The 15,000-nt window shown below is 36.6% G+C and overlaps 1 protein-coding gene across 1 annotated transcript in view; it reads left to right on the forward strand.

Moving 5' to 3' along the window:
• Iqcm (IQ motif containing M) overlaps positions 1–15,000 on the forward strand; it is a 442,098-nt gene that overhangs the window by 104,939 nt on the left and 322,159 nt on the right. The window contains exons 4-5 of the mRNA XM_021170291.1: positions 2,337–2,419; positions 4,194–4,458. Of these exons, the coding sequence (XP_021025950.1) occupies positions 2,337–2,419; positions 4,194–4,458 (348 nt within the window). The remainder of the gene's footprint in view (positions 1–2,336; positions 2,420–4,193; positions 4,459–15,000) is intronic.

Genomic DNA, 15,000 nt, shown 5'->3' on the forward strand with positions numbered 1-15,000 from the left:
GCTATGGGGGACTTTTGGGATAGTATTGGAAATGTAATTGAGGAAAATATGTAATAAAAATATTAAAAAAAAAACCTTTAAGTCATGTGAAAATGATAGAAAAAAATGGTTCTATTGTATTTAAAAAAAAAAATCACAAAAAAAAAAAAAAAGAAGTTAGACTCCAGAGAATCAAGTAACTCTATTAAAAAATGGGGTACGGAGCTAAACAAAGAATTTTTCAGCTGAGGAATATCAAATGTTCAAGAAGCATCCAAAGCAACTAATTCTAAAGGCCGTCTTTAAGAGCTGACTCTTTCCTTCCATCTCTGTTCCACACTTCGTCTCCATATTTCCTCCTGTGTGTATTTTGCTCACCCTTCTTTTTAGCATCCACTTTTTGGTCTTTCTTCTTCTTAGGCTTTGTGTTCCTTTGTGACTGAGTCACCTCACTCAGGATGATATTCTCAAGTTACATCCACTTGCTTGAATCATTAACTTTGTTGTTTTTAATAGCTGAATAGTACTCCATAGTTTAAATGTGCCACATTTTCTGTATCCATTCTTCTGTTGAGGGACATCTGGGTTGTTTCCAGCTTCTGGCTATTATAAATATGGCTGCTATGAATATGCATGTGTCCTTATAACATGTTGGAGCATCTTCGGGGTATATGCCCAGGAGTGGTGTATCTGGGTCCTCAGGTAGTACCATGTCCCATTTTCTGAGGAACTGCCAGACTGATTTCCAGAGTGATTGTACCAGCTTGCAATCCCACCAGCAATGGAGGAGTGTTATGTGGAGCAGAGACTGAAGGAAGGGCCATTCAGAGACTGCTCCACCCGGGGATCTATCCCATATACAGCCACCAAACCTGGATTTTATGGTGGATGCTGGGAAGTGCTTGCTGATGGAAGCCTGATATAGCTGTCTTTTGAGAGGCTGTGCCAGAGGTGGGACTCACAGCCAATCATTGGACTGAGCTTGGCAGTCCCTGATGGAGGAGGCATTAGAGAAGGGACTAAAGGAGCTGAAGGTGATTCCAGCCCCATGGAGGGAGCAACAGTGTCAACAGGCCAGACCCCCCACTGTTCCTGGGGATAGGACCACTAACCAAAGAATACACATGGAGCAACCCATGGCGCTGACCACATATGTGGCAGAGGATGTCCTTGTTGAACATTAGTGGGAGGAGAAGCCCTTGGGCCTGCAGGTGTTTAATGCCCCAATGTAGAGAATGCCAGGCTGGGAGGACAGGAGTGGGTTGGTGGGGAACATCCTCATAGAAGCAGGGGGAGGGGGTATGGGATAGAGGGTTTCAGCAGGTGGAGGGAACTGGGAAAGGGGATAACATTAGAAATGTAAATAAAGAAAATATCCAATAAAAAAAGAAGACTTTTTCACAACAAACAAACAAGCAAACAAACAACAACCCTCTTGGGGCCAGACAGATGACTCAGCCATTAAGAGCACTGGCTGCTCATCTAGAGGTCCTGAGTTCAATTCCCAGCAACCATATCATAGCTCACAACCATCTGTAATGGGATTTGATGCCCTCTTCTGGTGTTCATGAAGAGAGCTATAGTGAACTCACATACAGAAAATAAATTTTAAAAGAAAACTGACTCTTGGACTAGAATACATGAGATGATATACAGTGTACATGCTAGAGACTTCATATGTAGCTTTGGCTAAAAGACATTAATAAATTAAGAAAAATAAAAATGAAGTAAGCGCTATTAATATAACACTGCAGGGCATTAGGCGTGAATGCTTCTCGTTTCCAGGTTAGCCCTACTGATTTATTGAGGCATTTTGTTCTATAATTGTTACTTTATCAACAAGTTATAAGGTAAATGTACTCAAAGAAATATATAGTCATATGCATTAAACAATAGGGTGAGAGTTAATATTTTATGCCCAAAATATATTTTAATATTTAAAAGATGATATTCAAAGAATTGTCAAAGTTGATGGATATTTCAAGTTTGTTATTTTCTTTATTTTTCTAGGAACCAATATTTATAATCATTTAGCTCATTATAATGACCATTATAATTGGGTTTTCTTCTCAAAATAGTAGATATTATATAAAAGTAGATGTTACATTCATTCTTTTGAATCTAATTTTAAAGATTATTTAGAAAGTCCTTGTATAGAGCCCCGAAAAATTCACAACTGTCCTCAAAATTTAATCTTCTAGCTTCACATCTTGATTTAAGGAAGTATAAGTGATTATTTTAAGCAGTGCCTGGGAGGCTGAGACAGGAGCATTGCAAAGTGCAAGCCAGTTTGAGACCTTGTCTCTGCAATTAAACAAATACTTGTATTCAGAACAATGTCTTTGTTTCTATTCTAGGCCCTGTATTGGAAACCACCCAGCGAGATTTTTTGCAAGAAGCAAAATCTCTTATTGCCCAACATCATAAGAGATTAAATGAGGTAGTGCTTTTCATTATTTAATGTGTTTATTCAGAAAAAATGAATAAGGACTTTTGAATACAGTAATGATAATCACAAAGGCTTTCATGGGCACTAGTGACACCTTCAGTGGCTTTTATAATAATTGATTCAGATGACACACAAATAATTATTCAAATGATTTTATATATTTATGTGTGTGTATATATATGTATATATACATATGTACATGTATATGGTTTGGACATTTGATATTTAAGGGTGTTAACACTTAATTGGATTTATCATTTTAAGTAAGTATTCCCTTGACGCTGTTTAGATAAAACTAAAATGGAAACTTCACCATAAGATGCACCTCTCCTGTTGCCCCAGCCTGATATGAGTACCTGTGTCTTTTCTCATGTCACTTTGCATTAAAACTCTCTGTTGTAGTCTGTAGTCCCTGGAGTGTAAGCTGTCTTCTCTGAATGTTACTTCTCCAGCAACAAGCATTGTACCTGCTCAACAGACATTTGCTGGGTATCAGGCAGTTGTGCAGTCTTAGGAAGGGTGGGAGGGTAAAGGCTGACAAACTTGAGGGTCCCAGTTTGGAGAAAAGGCTTTGCAGAGCAGGCAGGACATCTGAAGACTGGGCAGCCATTGTGACAAGTGGTAAAGATCATACTACCAAAAGCTTAATGACATCTTGAGTTGGCAACAATTAGAAGTAACAACAACTTGACTTTTTGTAAGCAGCTCTGTCCATCTGTAGGACTGATATTATATGAATAATTGCATTTCAGAGACATGAAGCTGTGTTAGTCTTCCACTGACTATGTTGCTCAAAATTAAGAAACATGTCATTAAAAACATCTGAAAAATTATATCCTGTTATCAATATGGTTTTCATGACAGCACATATCCATTTATACTGAGTGATTTCCAGTTTAGCAGAGAAAGATTTGGAAACTTGATAGACAGTTAAGAGTTCTCAGAGATGGTAAAAAATTAAATTTAAACATTATGTAAAGTGCATAGTGCCTTTAGTAATTGGGATTTCCCTTACACCTCTGGAGGGCAATAAATAAAAAATGCCAACAGGCTGTATGCTTTAGGCTTCCTCTGGACAGCCCTAGCTAACAACTCAAAAAGCTTCTTAGGTCTAGTATTTGGTTTTTGTTATGTGGTTTTTGGCTTTTGTATTGTCAGCCCAAATGAAAAGACTCATTAAAATTGTATATATAAATACATACACAAAAATTATGTAAAAATAGATTCTGGGACTGTATTTCTTGAGATTATAATTTAATTATTATTAATTTCTCTCCTCCTTTTTTTTTCTTCCCTTGGAATCCTTCCATATTACCCTCCCTGCTCTCCTTAAAATCATGCATTCTTTTTAAAAACTAAATACCACACACACACACACACACACACACACACACACACACACACACACTTTCATGTATATTTCTAAATGTTCAGTCTGAAAAATGCTGCCTGTATGTAAGTTTTTGGGGATGGCAGTTTGTGTGCCTATATTTTACAATATCTCTTTTGAGACAGAAGCTGCTATTAGACAATTCATTTTTCTTTAGAAGTGAATTGTAACATTCATTCTTGGGAACAACTTTAGAGTGTGGACATAACTGATAACCATCATGCATATTGCAGTAAATATCTTCTTAGAGAGATACTTTTGAAAATGCAGTTAATTATGATGTGATTTTATCTCAATAAAATTTATTTATAAATTTTACTATGTAATTATATTAAAAATTAATATTAAATTTTTATTTTTTTGTTTTATTTATAGAATAAGGCTCAAGGAACGTCTATAGATGTCTTTAAAAATAAACACCAAAAACCGAAAACTGTCAAGTTCATACCTTTTGAGGTTAAGAAAAGTGAAATTCTTAATGTAGTTCAAGAACATCGGTTGGTTCTCAGAAGCATAAGCTATCCCAGGGACACTTCCAAGTGCACAGCTTTAATTGAGGCCTCACAGCAGATTTCCTTCAAGGAGCCACATGTGTCGAATATAAAAGAGAAGTGCCACCCTGTAGATCTTTTAAAAGAAGGTAAGCTTTGAATGGAGGCAAGAAAATTGGAAAAGCAACACATGGAAGGATTTGCTTTTTTGAGAACTTGAAATGAAAATTTCTGGTTCAGATGATATCTAGAACTTTGTTTTAGCAGTGAAGGCTGAGGATGATGATATCTGGAGTTTCCAAGATTTGGTCTGCTAGAAACTGTGATGAGAGCATCCTAACAGGGAAGGATCTAGGAACCAGAACTGGCTGTTGTGTTTTCCATTAGTGGCATTTTTTTTTTTCTAGTACAGATTATTTGAGAACACTCGTTTACTAAATAGCTTAAGTTCTATTAATGAGAACAGACAGGGCAGGCAACTTCTTTCTAAGGATGTTTTCTCAGCTCCCTGAACAGAATTCCCAGGCTGTAGAGTTTTCCATAACACAAACATTAGTAAAAATGTATTATTAGAAGTGTAGTAAGGGGAAAAGCCTTGGTTTCATTTAAGCAAAGTTAATACTGTTTTATTTGTAGTAACAGCTTAAACAAATGACCTTATAACACAGTTGTAGTTATTTTTGTAGTCAAATGCTTAGGTATTTCTAAAATATTTCCTAAGTCATTCATCTGTTTATAGTTCTTTTTTTCAGCAAAGATTCTTCTTTCTCTGTCAGACATTGTTCAGAACTGGGGGAACAGAAGTCAAAAAGACTCATAAATCAATGTTAGACATAAACAGTAATTTCTTATCCTACAGCATAGCAATTGCTGAACTAGAAATAAAAGAAAAGTACATGGGAACACTAATAACTAACAAACTAAAGGGCAGAATTAAAATTTACCAGCAAAGATCTCACTAGAAATAGGATTATAGGACATTTCTTTACAGTTAGGAGCAGAGAGAAGCCTCATTCACCTGTGGGAAAAATGTTTTAATTCCCAGAAGGGTGAAAGATCATGATATCCATTAGAAAATGAAGCAGGGAGGAGAGATAGGGCTAGACTTTTGAGGCACCTAAACAGCCTAGGGTTTTAGTCTATGCTTTTAGCAGATAAAAGCAGAGAAAAACAAATAACAACAATGTCTTAGTCAGTGTTGCATTGCTGAGAAGAGACACCATGACTATAACTCTTTTAAAGAAAAACATTTAATTGGGACTGGCTTACACGACAGAGGTTTAGTCCATTACTATCATGGTGGGAAGCATGGCAGCATGCAGGCAGACATGGTGGTTGAGAGGTAGCTGTGAGTTTTACATTTGGATCCACAGTCAGTAGAAAGAGACCTGGCATAAACTTCTGAGAGCCCAAAGCCCATACCTTACTGACAAACCTCCTCCAACAAAGCCACACCTCTTAATATTGTCACTTGCTATGTGTCTATGGGGCCCATTTTCTTTCAAATCACCACAAACAACAACAAGAAAACCCCAATTAACCCTATAGATTATATTCCCTCCTTGGATATCCATTGATCATTAATGTATTAAAATTTCAGATAAAGCACTGCAATAATTGATTGTTTTATTCTCAATTCAGCTGACCAAAGAATACCCCTGTTTTAGTTACTTTTAAATTGCTGTGGCAAAGCTCTATAACCAAGCCAACTTAACTTGGAGCATATGGTTCCAGAAGCATTGAGTCCATGACCATCATATTGGGGAGCATGGCAGCATTCAGAAAGGCATGTCATTGGAGCAGTAGCTGAGGGCTTATAGCTTGAGCTATAAGCATAAGCAAGACAGAGACAGCATTGGAAATGGTGCTGAGATTTTGAAATCTCAAAGCCCATTCCCAGTGACATGCTTATTCCACCAAGGCCATACCTCCTAATCCTTCCCAAACAGATCCATCAACTGGAAACCAAACTATATGAGCCAGGGGGTTGGGGGGCATCACTTTCATTGAAACCACTACTACTCCTTGCATCCTTTCTCAATGCTATTCCTGTCAATGATCTTGACGCTATTGATTCTTTAAATATATGTCTGTAAATTCAGAGTTAGTGGACTCTATGCTGAGAGAACAGTCTTCAAAAAATTAACAGGGTTGTGTGGAGACATGAGGATGTTAAGGTTTATAAACTAGAACACTGATCAGATATCATTGAATTTAGAAAAGAATTCAGAGTATTCTGTAATCTATTTCTGTTGTTACATACATCTCATACATACATATAACCTGCATGTTGCATCGTGATCTGGAGAGAATTAAAGCTATGTTATCACATGGTAGAAGATGAAGCCCTTATGACTTCATCACTCCTCAAAAGTCCCATACCTTTATAGTATCACATTAGGCCTCAGATTCAAATGTAAATTTTGCACAGACACAAATATTCAAACCATATCATGGGAAAATGAGATATTAGGCAGGTGGGGAAAGAAATAGAGGAAGCTAGAAATATTATACTTTTAGATCTGTTAAGTAGATATGCATATCAAGATAGCTGTTAGAAGGTTGGGAAAAAAGATCTGATACTTAAGAGAGCAGTAGTTGAAGACTGAATATAAAAATCTCTCTTTGCGGGAGTTTTTAAGGTACTGAAATTGTGTGATTCATATCTTTGTCCAAAAACACCCATTTATCATGTAAGGTATAAGGAGAAAAAACTATACTAGTTCAGATATAGAAGTTCATATGTGGCATGTTTAATTTGTATGACCTTCACTCAAGTGGGGCCTATAAAACATAAGAATAAAACATAAAACATATGGATGTTACTTTAAATATAAGCTAGTTTGCTGCTTTGAAATCAATAGGAGAATATCTCATCAGATTGTGCAGTCATAGATGTATTCCCAGGAACTCTAAAGTGTTTGGTAAATTTTGAAAGATAGCTATTTGTAATATAAGAAAGAAGGAATATCCTGTCTAGTCATGTGTGCCTGATGATATGTAACATGAAAATGATTGTGGAGAGTTAAAGTGCAACCTGGGGATAAGGAGGTCTTAGAGATGACACTAGATATTGATTAACATTGAACTTTAACCTCACACATGCACATGTGTGCATGTCCATGTCAGTGTCTGTGTGTATTGAAAAATACATAAATACAACCTGATTGGTCTGTGTAGTGTTGCTTTTGTGTATATTTTAAGGGCTAACCATTTGATAATGGATGGACAATTGGTGTGCTCTTCCCTTGGAAAGAATATTTCTGCCACTTTCAGCATTCCTTGGTTGCCTGTAGTTCTCTGTCTTAGGTTGAGACTTCATGAGCTTTCTTCCTTCCATGTTAGCATGTTTACTTCATGCACAAGCAGTCATGTTGGTGAAAATTTATAGGTGTAGCTTCTGACATTACATGGAAACTCAGTCCCACAGCAAATTCTATGTTCCTCTGGCTTTTACAATCTTTATGTCCCTTATTCTGCAGTGATCACTAAACACTAGGTGCAGAAGTTGTTTTGTAGGGAAGCTGAAACTGGACTCTACAACCAGCATTTTTTTTAGTGGTTGTAGTTTCCTGTGATGGTCTCCTTCTGTTGTAAAGAGAAGTTTTCTTGATGAGCTGTGAGAACTACATTTATCTGTGGGTATAAGGACGAATATGTGGAAATTAGTCACGTTTAGTCGTAGGTTCTCTAAGATCCATGACTTCACTAAGCCTGAATAGTTGGCTAGGTTTTCCAATACCAGGCACAATTTCTCTCTGATTGGCAGATGTTATGTCTAACTGGTTCCTGCCAAGGTCCGTGTGTCTCTATTTCACCCTTAGAGCTAGTATTGCCGTGCTGGTAAGTGTTGTGGTTCATAGCCTCCAGAGTTGAGTAGGACTATCAGTTGCTTCCTTTCTTTAGAAGTTTACATGGTGTCTTTTAGTACCACGAAGGAGACTTTCAGGTTAAATCTAGATTACATTAAGCTCCTGGGCATGTAGTTAGGATTTGGATATGGTAGGTACAAGGAGGCTTTTAAACATCGAAGTCATGATGTCAAGTAGTTTTTCCTTAAATCTAGCTCTGTTATAGCACCACAAAATGGACTATGACAATATTTGAAAGATATTTTATTTACAATGACATTCAAATTTGATTTTGTGGCATAAGTATCTAAATTTAGTGTTTACCTCTTAAACCACAAAAATATAGAGATTATTACAGTCATCAACCTTGAGGAGATGATGCTGGGAAAAAAAATCTAAGATCTGAGCCCCAGGGATTTGTAGCATTGTGAGAATAAAAAGAAGGGAAGGAAATGAGGAGCTCTGAGGTGATTGACAGGACACACAGTGTCCTTGTGTTCATGTTTCTACCAGGGAGGAACAATGCCTTAGACAGGGTCAGAACAGGTAACTAAGTGTCTTAGGAGAGAGACAGGAGCTTGGGCATTAAACGCAGATTGACAGGTGAGGGATGGTGTTATGTCTATATTTAAAAATGAATGTCAAAGTGAGTTCTTCCCTTGAAGATGGGGTTGAATCAGAAGGACCTGGGAGAGGGGTCATTCTGGTACACTTTTTGGTAGAGTATGGAAATGAATTGGTTATGTCAATTTTTATTTTCAGAGGACAGGAAAAAGATTGGTTAGTTTCTATGAGGAGACTGATTTTACATAGCCCCAGAGTGTGAGGGATGGATGAAAAGAATAAACAAGAGCTGCTGGAAAGCTGGGTCCTTAAGATGAGAGATGTTAGAAAGGAAGCCAAAGGACACCGTGGACAATATAGTGAAATACCAACTTATCAGAGGAAAAGTCTTGAGATATTTGGTGTATAATAGTTTATGACATGGTTTGAGGAAAGATGATAGATATGAAACTGTGAAGATTGGGATAAAACATTAAGAGTGACAAAATGAGTTGTGAGAGTCTGGTAGAGAAGGTGAGTAGCTCATTATAGTCATAGTCTCTTTGTGGATGTATTTCCTCTTGGCAGTGAATTTGTATACAGAAGGTTAGGAGTGTGGTACATGATGAGGGAGTGAAGCATCTGTGAGAGTCCAATCACAGTGATCCTCCAGGGAAACCTCTTTATAGACTCTGTGGAAGTCATAGACATTTGGGGAGCAGCCTCTGTATGTGCCCTGGCAGGTAGCACTGATTAAACTCATGTGTGAATTAAAATTGCCACTCATTTGTCAAGGTTCTTATCTCAAAAATCATACATTAGGTTGTACCTTGGATCCTCTTCTTGAACACATTTCTCATATTCACTTTGGGGTGACTGGAAATGTGATCTAAGGTATCAGTGACATTAATTTCAGAAGTTGATTAGGGTTTGTGAGATTAGAAAGAGAAAATCCGTTATAGTACTGGTACTCTACTCAGGCTGACAAATTGGGTTGCATTTTCTCCTGAAAATGGTGTATCTATCTATCTATGTGAGAACATGCTAAACATTTCCTTGAATTTGATCCAAAGATATCAACTTTTAAAAATGCTGTGACAATTATCATATCAAATAGCTTTAGCAAATATGTTCTTTATGCTCGACGTTTTTCTTACTAGAGTAAAATAAGGAAAAATATGAACTCAATTTCTCTCCAAGTTTATAGATTTTACAGTAACTGATTAAGCAATTCCAATTTTCATTCTTCCAACAACTTATTACTCTGGGTTAGTATAAATTAGAATTTTGAATGATATGTTATCAAATTAATGAATTTCAGAAATTAGAGATCACATGAGGAATCACATGAAGAAGTTAGTTTTTGCAGTACATATTATATAGACTCTATAGTCATCATAAAGCATATATTGTAAATGTCTTTATGCTTTTCTTTGGGAATAAAGGCATATAGTTTTACTTTTGGGTTAGTTACAATTTTAATTGAACATTGTGATAGTTAATATTTATATATGACCAATATATTTAGTATTGATGCTAGGTTTTTAACTAGTCTCAAAGGATTGCTCTCTGTGTGTGTGTGTGTGTGTGTGTGTGTGTGTGAGAGAGAGAGAGAGAGAGAGAGAGACCGAGACAGAGACAGAGACAGAGGCAGAGACAGAGAGACAGAGAGACAGAGAGACAGAGAGAGAGGAAAGAATGAATTAGTTTTTGAGGTGTGTATGTGTGGGTAGTTGTAAATGTGTAGAGATGTGTGAGCATGTATGCCTCTTTGGCTATCAAATCACAAATCATTTCCTTTACATATACAACAAAGGCAGATGCACTTTGTTAATGATTTTTTTATTAAGTGCTGCATATGTAGGAAGCAATTGAGAAATCTCTAAGGAAAAATGTCTGTTTTATGCTGATTTCTTTGGCCACAGTTACAACTTATCAAACAGTGTTTTGATCAATGATGTTTATAAAATATTCTCGTCTATATTTTAAGGACCTTTAGAACACATGCAATGGTAGCAAATGTGTTAAAACTGCCTTTTAAAACTTATTTTTACAAAATTATTTGGAAGGATTTAAATCTGGGATCCTTGACAATTTATAAGGAAAGAAGAAACTAAATTATATTTTTAAAAATGTTTCAATGAAGTGGAAAAAATGTTGATTTTCATATCACTAAGTAATTTGATCTTTGAAGCTTTCCGATTTGAAACTATTTCTTTGTGCACAGAGGCTGAATGGTGAGGTGAACAAGATGGTCACACAGAAAACTGTGTCTCTGTTCTTTCTTCTCAGTTTGCTTTGTTGTTTCTTCTCACTTCTTGCTATAGAACTTACTTTTCCTGCTTACGTTGTGTTACTGAGATCACAGACCTCCTTGACACATGTCTGGGTCATCGGCCTGCGTATCTGTGTTCTTCCTCCCCTCATACTGCATCTTTGAAACAGATAGACGTGGGGCAAGTACTCTGAATAAATAGGGGGTTCATTGCTTTTCCAGTAACAGGGGTTCTCATGTGGAAAACTTTTGATATAGTTATACGATCTTAAACATGAATTCTTATTATCATAAGAATTTAGAAATAATCAGGATTTTAAAAACCATCTTCCTTCTAGTAATTCTAATATTACTATCCCAGAAAATCCCAAAACAGAGTGTGACTTTCAAGTTGTCTGATTATTCTTGCTTCATGTTTTTCACATGTGGGGAAGGATTAATAGCATGTCAAGTGTTTTATAGGGGGTGAAGGTCACACCCTGTGTTTCACACATGAGTAATTTATACCAGCTCTTCTGAGGAAGTAAAATCATAGTTTCTTATATATAGTTTCTTATTTGTAGTGACAATCATCTTTAGTGAACATGCTTTGGATTTCCAAAGATCCTTTAGTTCTGTTAAAAACATGGTAAATATGCCTCTATTTTGGATCCACGCACATGTGAAATTCAGGCATACCCAGTGATTCACTATTTTATGGCCAGAGTGATGGATTGAATGATCAAGCTCCAACAGGCCAGGGGAAAATGAGCCTGGAGGTAGCAGAGACCATAGCCTGGGATTTTAGAATATAGTCAACACAGAGTAATGGAGAAAAGCTAAGTCCTAACAATATTGGTTAGGTCTCTGAACCTGGTATTGTTGCAAGTAAACTTTACCTGGACTCTGTTGCTCATGTAAATCTCTGTTCCTCTTGAGAAAGCAGTTAACATGTTCACAGTGTAGGAGTTTTAATTCTCTATGCCCACATTCCACCTACAATGTAGAAACATTTTCTTTTTGTTTATATTAATTTAGTTTTGTGTTGATTGTCACTATAATTCTGATGGAAACAGATTTTTTTTGTCCAGTCATTACAGATTAAAAAAAAAAAAAGTCCCCTAAGTTGTCTTCAGTAGGCTGAATAACATTAACTGGAAGATTCAAACTAGTACTCATAAAGTTATTTTACTAAGAAAAACAAAAGCAACAACAATAACAATGAAGGATCTTTCTAGTTAAAGTTAACTTGAGAACCATGGGTTGGAGAGAGCAGTGAAAGCTGAGCTAGAAACACTGTCACAAAGAGAGTAGGAGACTGCAGATGTGAAGAGGAACCATTGAACCCTGGTGGCAAGTCTGCTGTGAGCAGAGGTTACTGGCAGCTCTTAGAACTTGGAGGAGAGGAGGATCATTTTTTTTCATCCAGACTTCAATTTTATTCAGCTGTAAGACTATTACTATAATATTGCTTTTAAATATTGTTACAAGAAGAATATTACATATTTCCCTTTATGTAGTATAAGAATGTAGTCAATGACAATGGCAAACATTATCATAACAAACACAGCAATGCTTGATCATATCTTCCATCCTTTCTGTTTTCCATCAACCACAGCTTTTTTTTTAGGTTATCTGTATTTTTTTTATTACATATTTTCCTCAATTACATTTCCAATGCTATCCCAAAAGTCCCCCATACCCTCCCCCCTACTTCCCTACCCACCCATTCCCATTTTTTTGGCCCTGGCATTCCCCTGTACTGGGGCATATAAAGTTTGCAAGTCCAATGGGCCTCTCTTTCCAGTGATGGCCAACTAGGCCATCTTTTGATACATATGCAGCTAGAGTCAAGAGCTCCGGGGTACTGGTTAGTTCATAATGTTGTTCCACCCATAGGGTTGCGGATCCCTTCAATTCCTTGGGTACTTTCTCCAGCTCCTCCATTGGGGGCCCTGTGATCCATTCACTAGCTGACTGTGAGCATCCACTTCTGTGTTTGCCAGGCCCCGGTGTAGTCTCACAAGAGACAGCTATATCTGGGTCCTTTCAGCAAAATCTTGCTAGTGAATGCAATGGTGTCAGCGTTTGGATGCTGATCATGGGATGGATCTCTGGATATGGCAGTCTCTAGATGGTCCATCCTTTCGTCACAGCTCCAAACTTTGTCTCTGTAACTCCTTCCATGGGTGTTCTGTTCCCAATTCTAAGGAGGGGCATAGTGTCCACACTTCAGTCTTCATTCTTCTTGAGTTTCATGTGTTTAGCAAACTGTATCGTATATCTTGGGTATCCTAAGTTTTGGGCTAATATCCACTTATCAGTGAGTACATATTATGTGAGTTCCTTTGTGATTGTGTTACCTCACTCAGGATGATGCCCGAGGAGGATCATTTTTAAAATAGCGTTGAAGAATAGCAGTCTCAGCAGCTTCTTGGTTTTGGCATGATGACCTGCAGAATTGTGGGAGACTAAGTTTCTACCTTTTATGTTACTGATATACTAGCAAATTTAATATAACAGGCATATGGTACTAGTATAGTATATTTTTTAAAGTAACCTTTAATTCTAGATATGATTTTTCTAAAATATTTCCCTTGTCAGGATGATTGTAGAACTATGATTTATATGCTAACGGTTTTAACTTTGACTTCCTTAATCATATTTTGCCCCATAACTATACTGAGCTCTTGGTAACAGAATTATGAGTTCCATAGACTTTTAGGTGAGTAGAAACAGTCTTTCCTTTCCTTAAAAATGTAGATAGTAGAGGGAGATTTGGAAGGGGGTAGTTATGAAGATTATAAGAAGTAATAAGACAATGTTTTTCCTCTGAATTTGGAATCAACTGAATTGGGAGCATAGAGAGCTCAAAATATTTGCGTCCTTATAGAAAAGTCAAAGGCTGAGTGGCTTAGAAAGTGATGCTGTTTTCTGTCCACTGCCTTCTAGCTTTAGGGAAATTGGGCTTGTAGTCTCACTGACCAGTCCATGTGTTGGAGCACACACCTTTATCTCATTTTCTTTGTATAAAGAGAGGGTATATAAATATGTATTTGGCTCCTGCTTATATAAATTCCTACTTAAAGGAATTCCTACACCAGGCTAGAACTAGCAACTTGTGGGCACTGGAGATTTGCCTATTGTAGCAGGTTACATATCTTTTGGGGAGTTTGGAAAAGGATTGTCCATAAACTGGTTGTTAAGGTAATTACATTTTTTACTAAGTGATAGATAAATTTCCCCCAGCAGGAAATGCTGGGTACTTTGGGATAGTGAAAAATGTATGCCATAGAATACTTTTCTCAGTGATTTTTATATAGCAAAGAGACCTATGACTATTCTGTACTACGGTGTGGAATTTTCTTGGCCACACCCATTAACATTTATATTTCTTTATTCTCTCAGGCACAAATCTCACCATTAAATGCTAATTAGTAGGTAAAGCAATGTTAACTTTTAATATTTGAGGGTCAGATTATTAAAGTTTTAATTGTCTATATGGGATTATACTCTAGTGAGAATTTTTGTATGTTTAAATAAAAATAAGGAGGGCTAAATTAATTGACTTTTCTTTTAAATTATTTTTTAACTTAACATAGTAAGTTATCCTAGTAAAAATTATAGATTTACTTATGACATTTTCATACACCAGCATCATACAGTGTTCTGTTTCTACTAACTTTAATATGGAGTTCTAAGACATAGTTGAAAAATCAAAGTGCATTTCATGGATTCCCTCTTCTCTATGGTGCAGAGTAATTCAACTTCCTCCTCTCTATGTAATTCTAACACTATAGTCAGGCCTTGGGTACTGGTAGTAAGATAAAGGTCTAACCAACAAGACATTTTCAATTTAGCCTGCAGACGGGACATGGCTTTGGGGAAAGGTGTTGCATGAGACTCACAATGTAAAAGCAAACCAATTTTTTTTTAATGAGATAGAGATCAAATAATTCAGCAGCTGCTGTGTTAGGCAGAAATGTTCTTAATTGATAACAATGTATGATTTTACCTTTTAGCCTTTGGTAGAAAATAGTCCT

Source organism: Mus caroli, chromosome 8 (assembly GCF_900094665.2).
Source record: "Mus caroli chromosome 8, CAROLI_EIJ_v1.1, whole genome shotgun sequence".
In the NCBI taxonomy this organism is placed as follows: domain Eukaryota; kingdom Metazoa; phylum Chordata; class Mammalia; order Rodentia; family Muridae; genus Mus; species Mus caroli.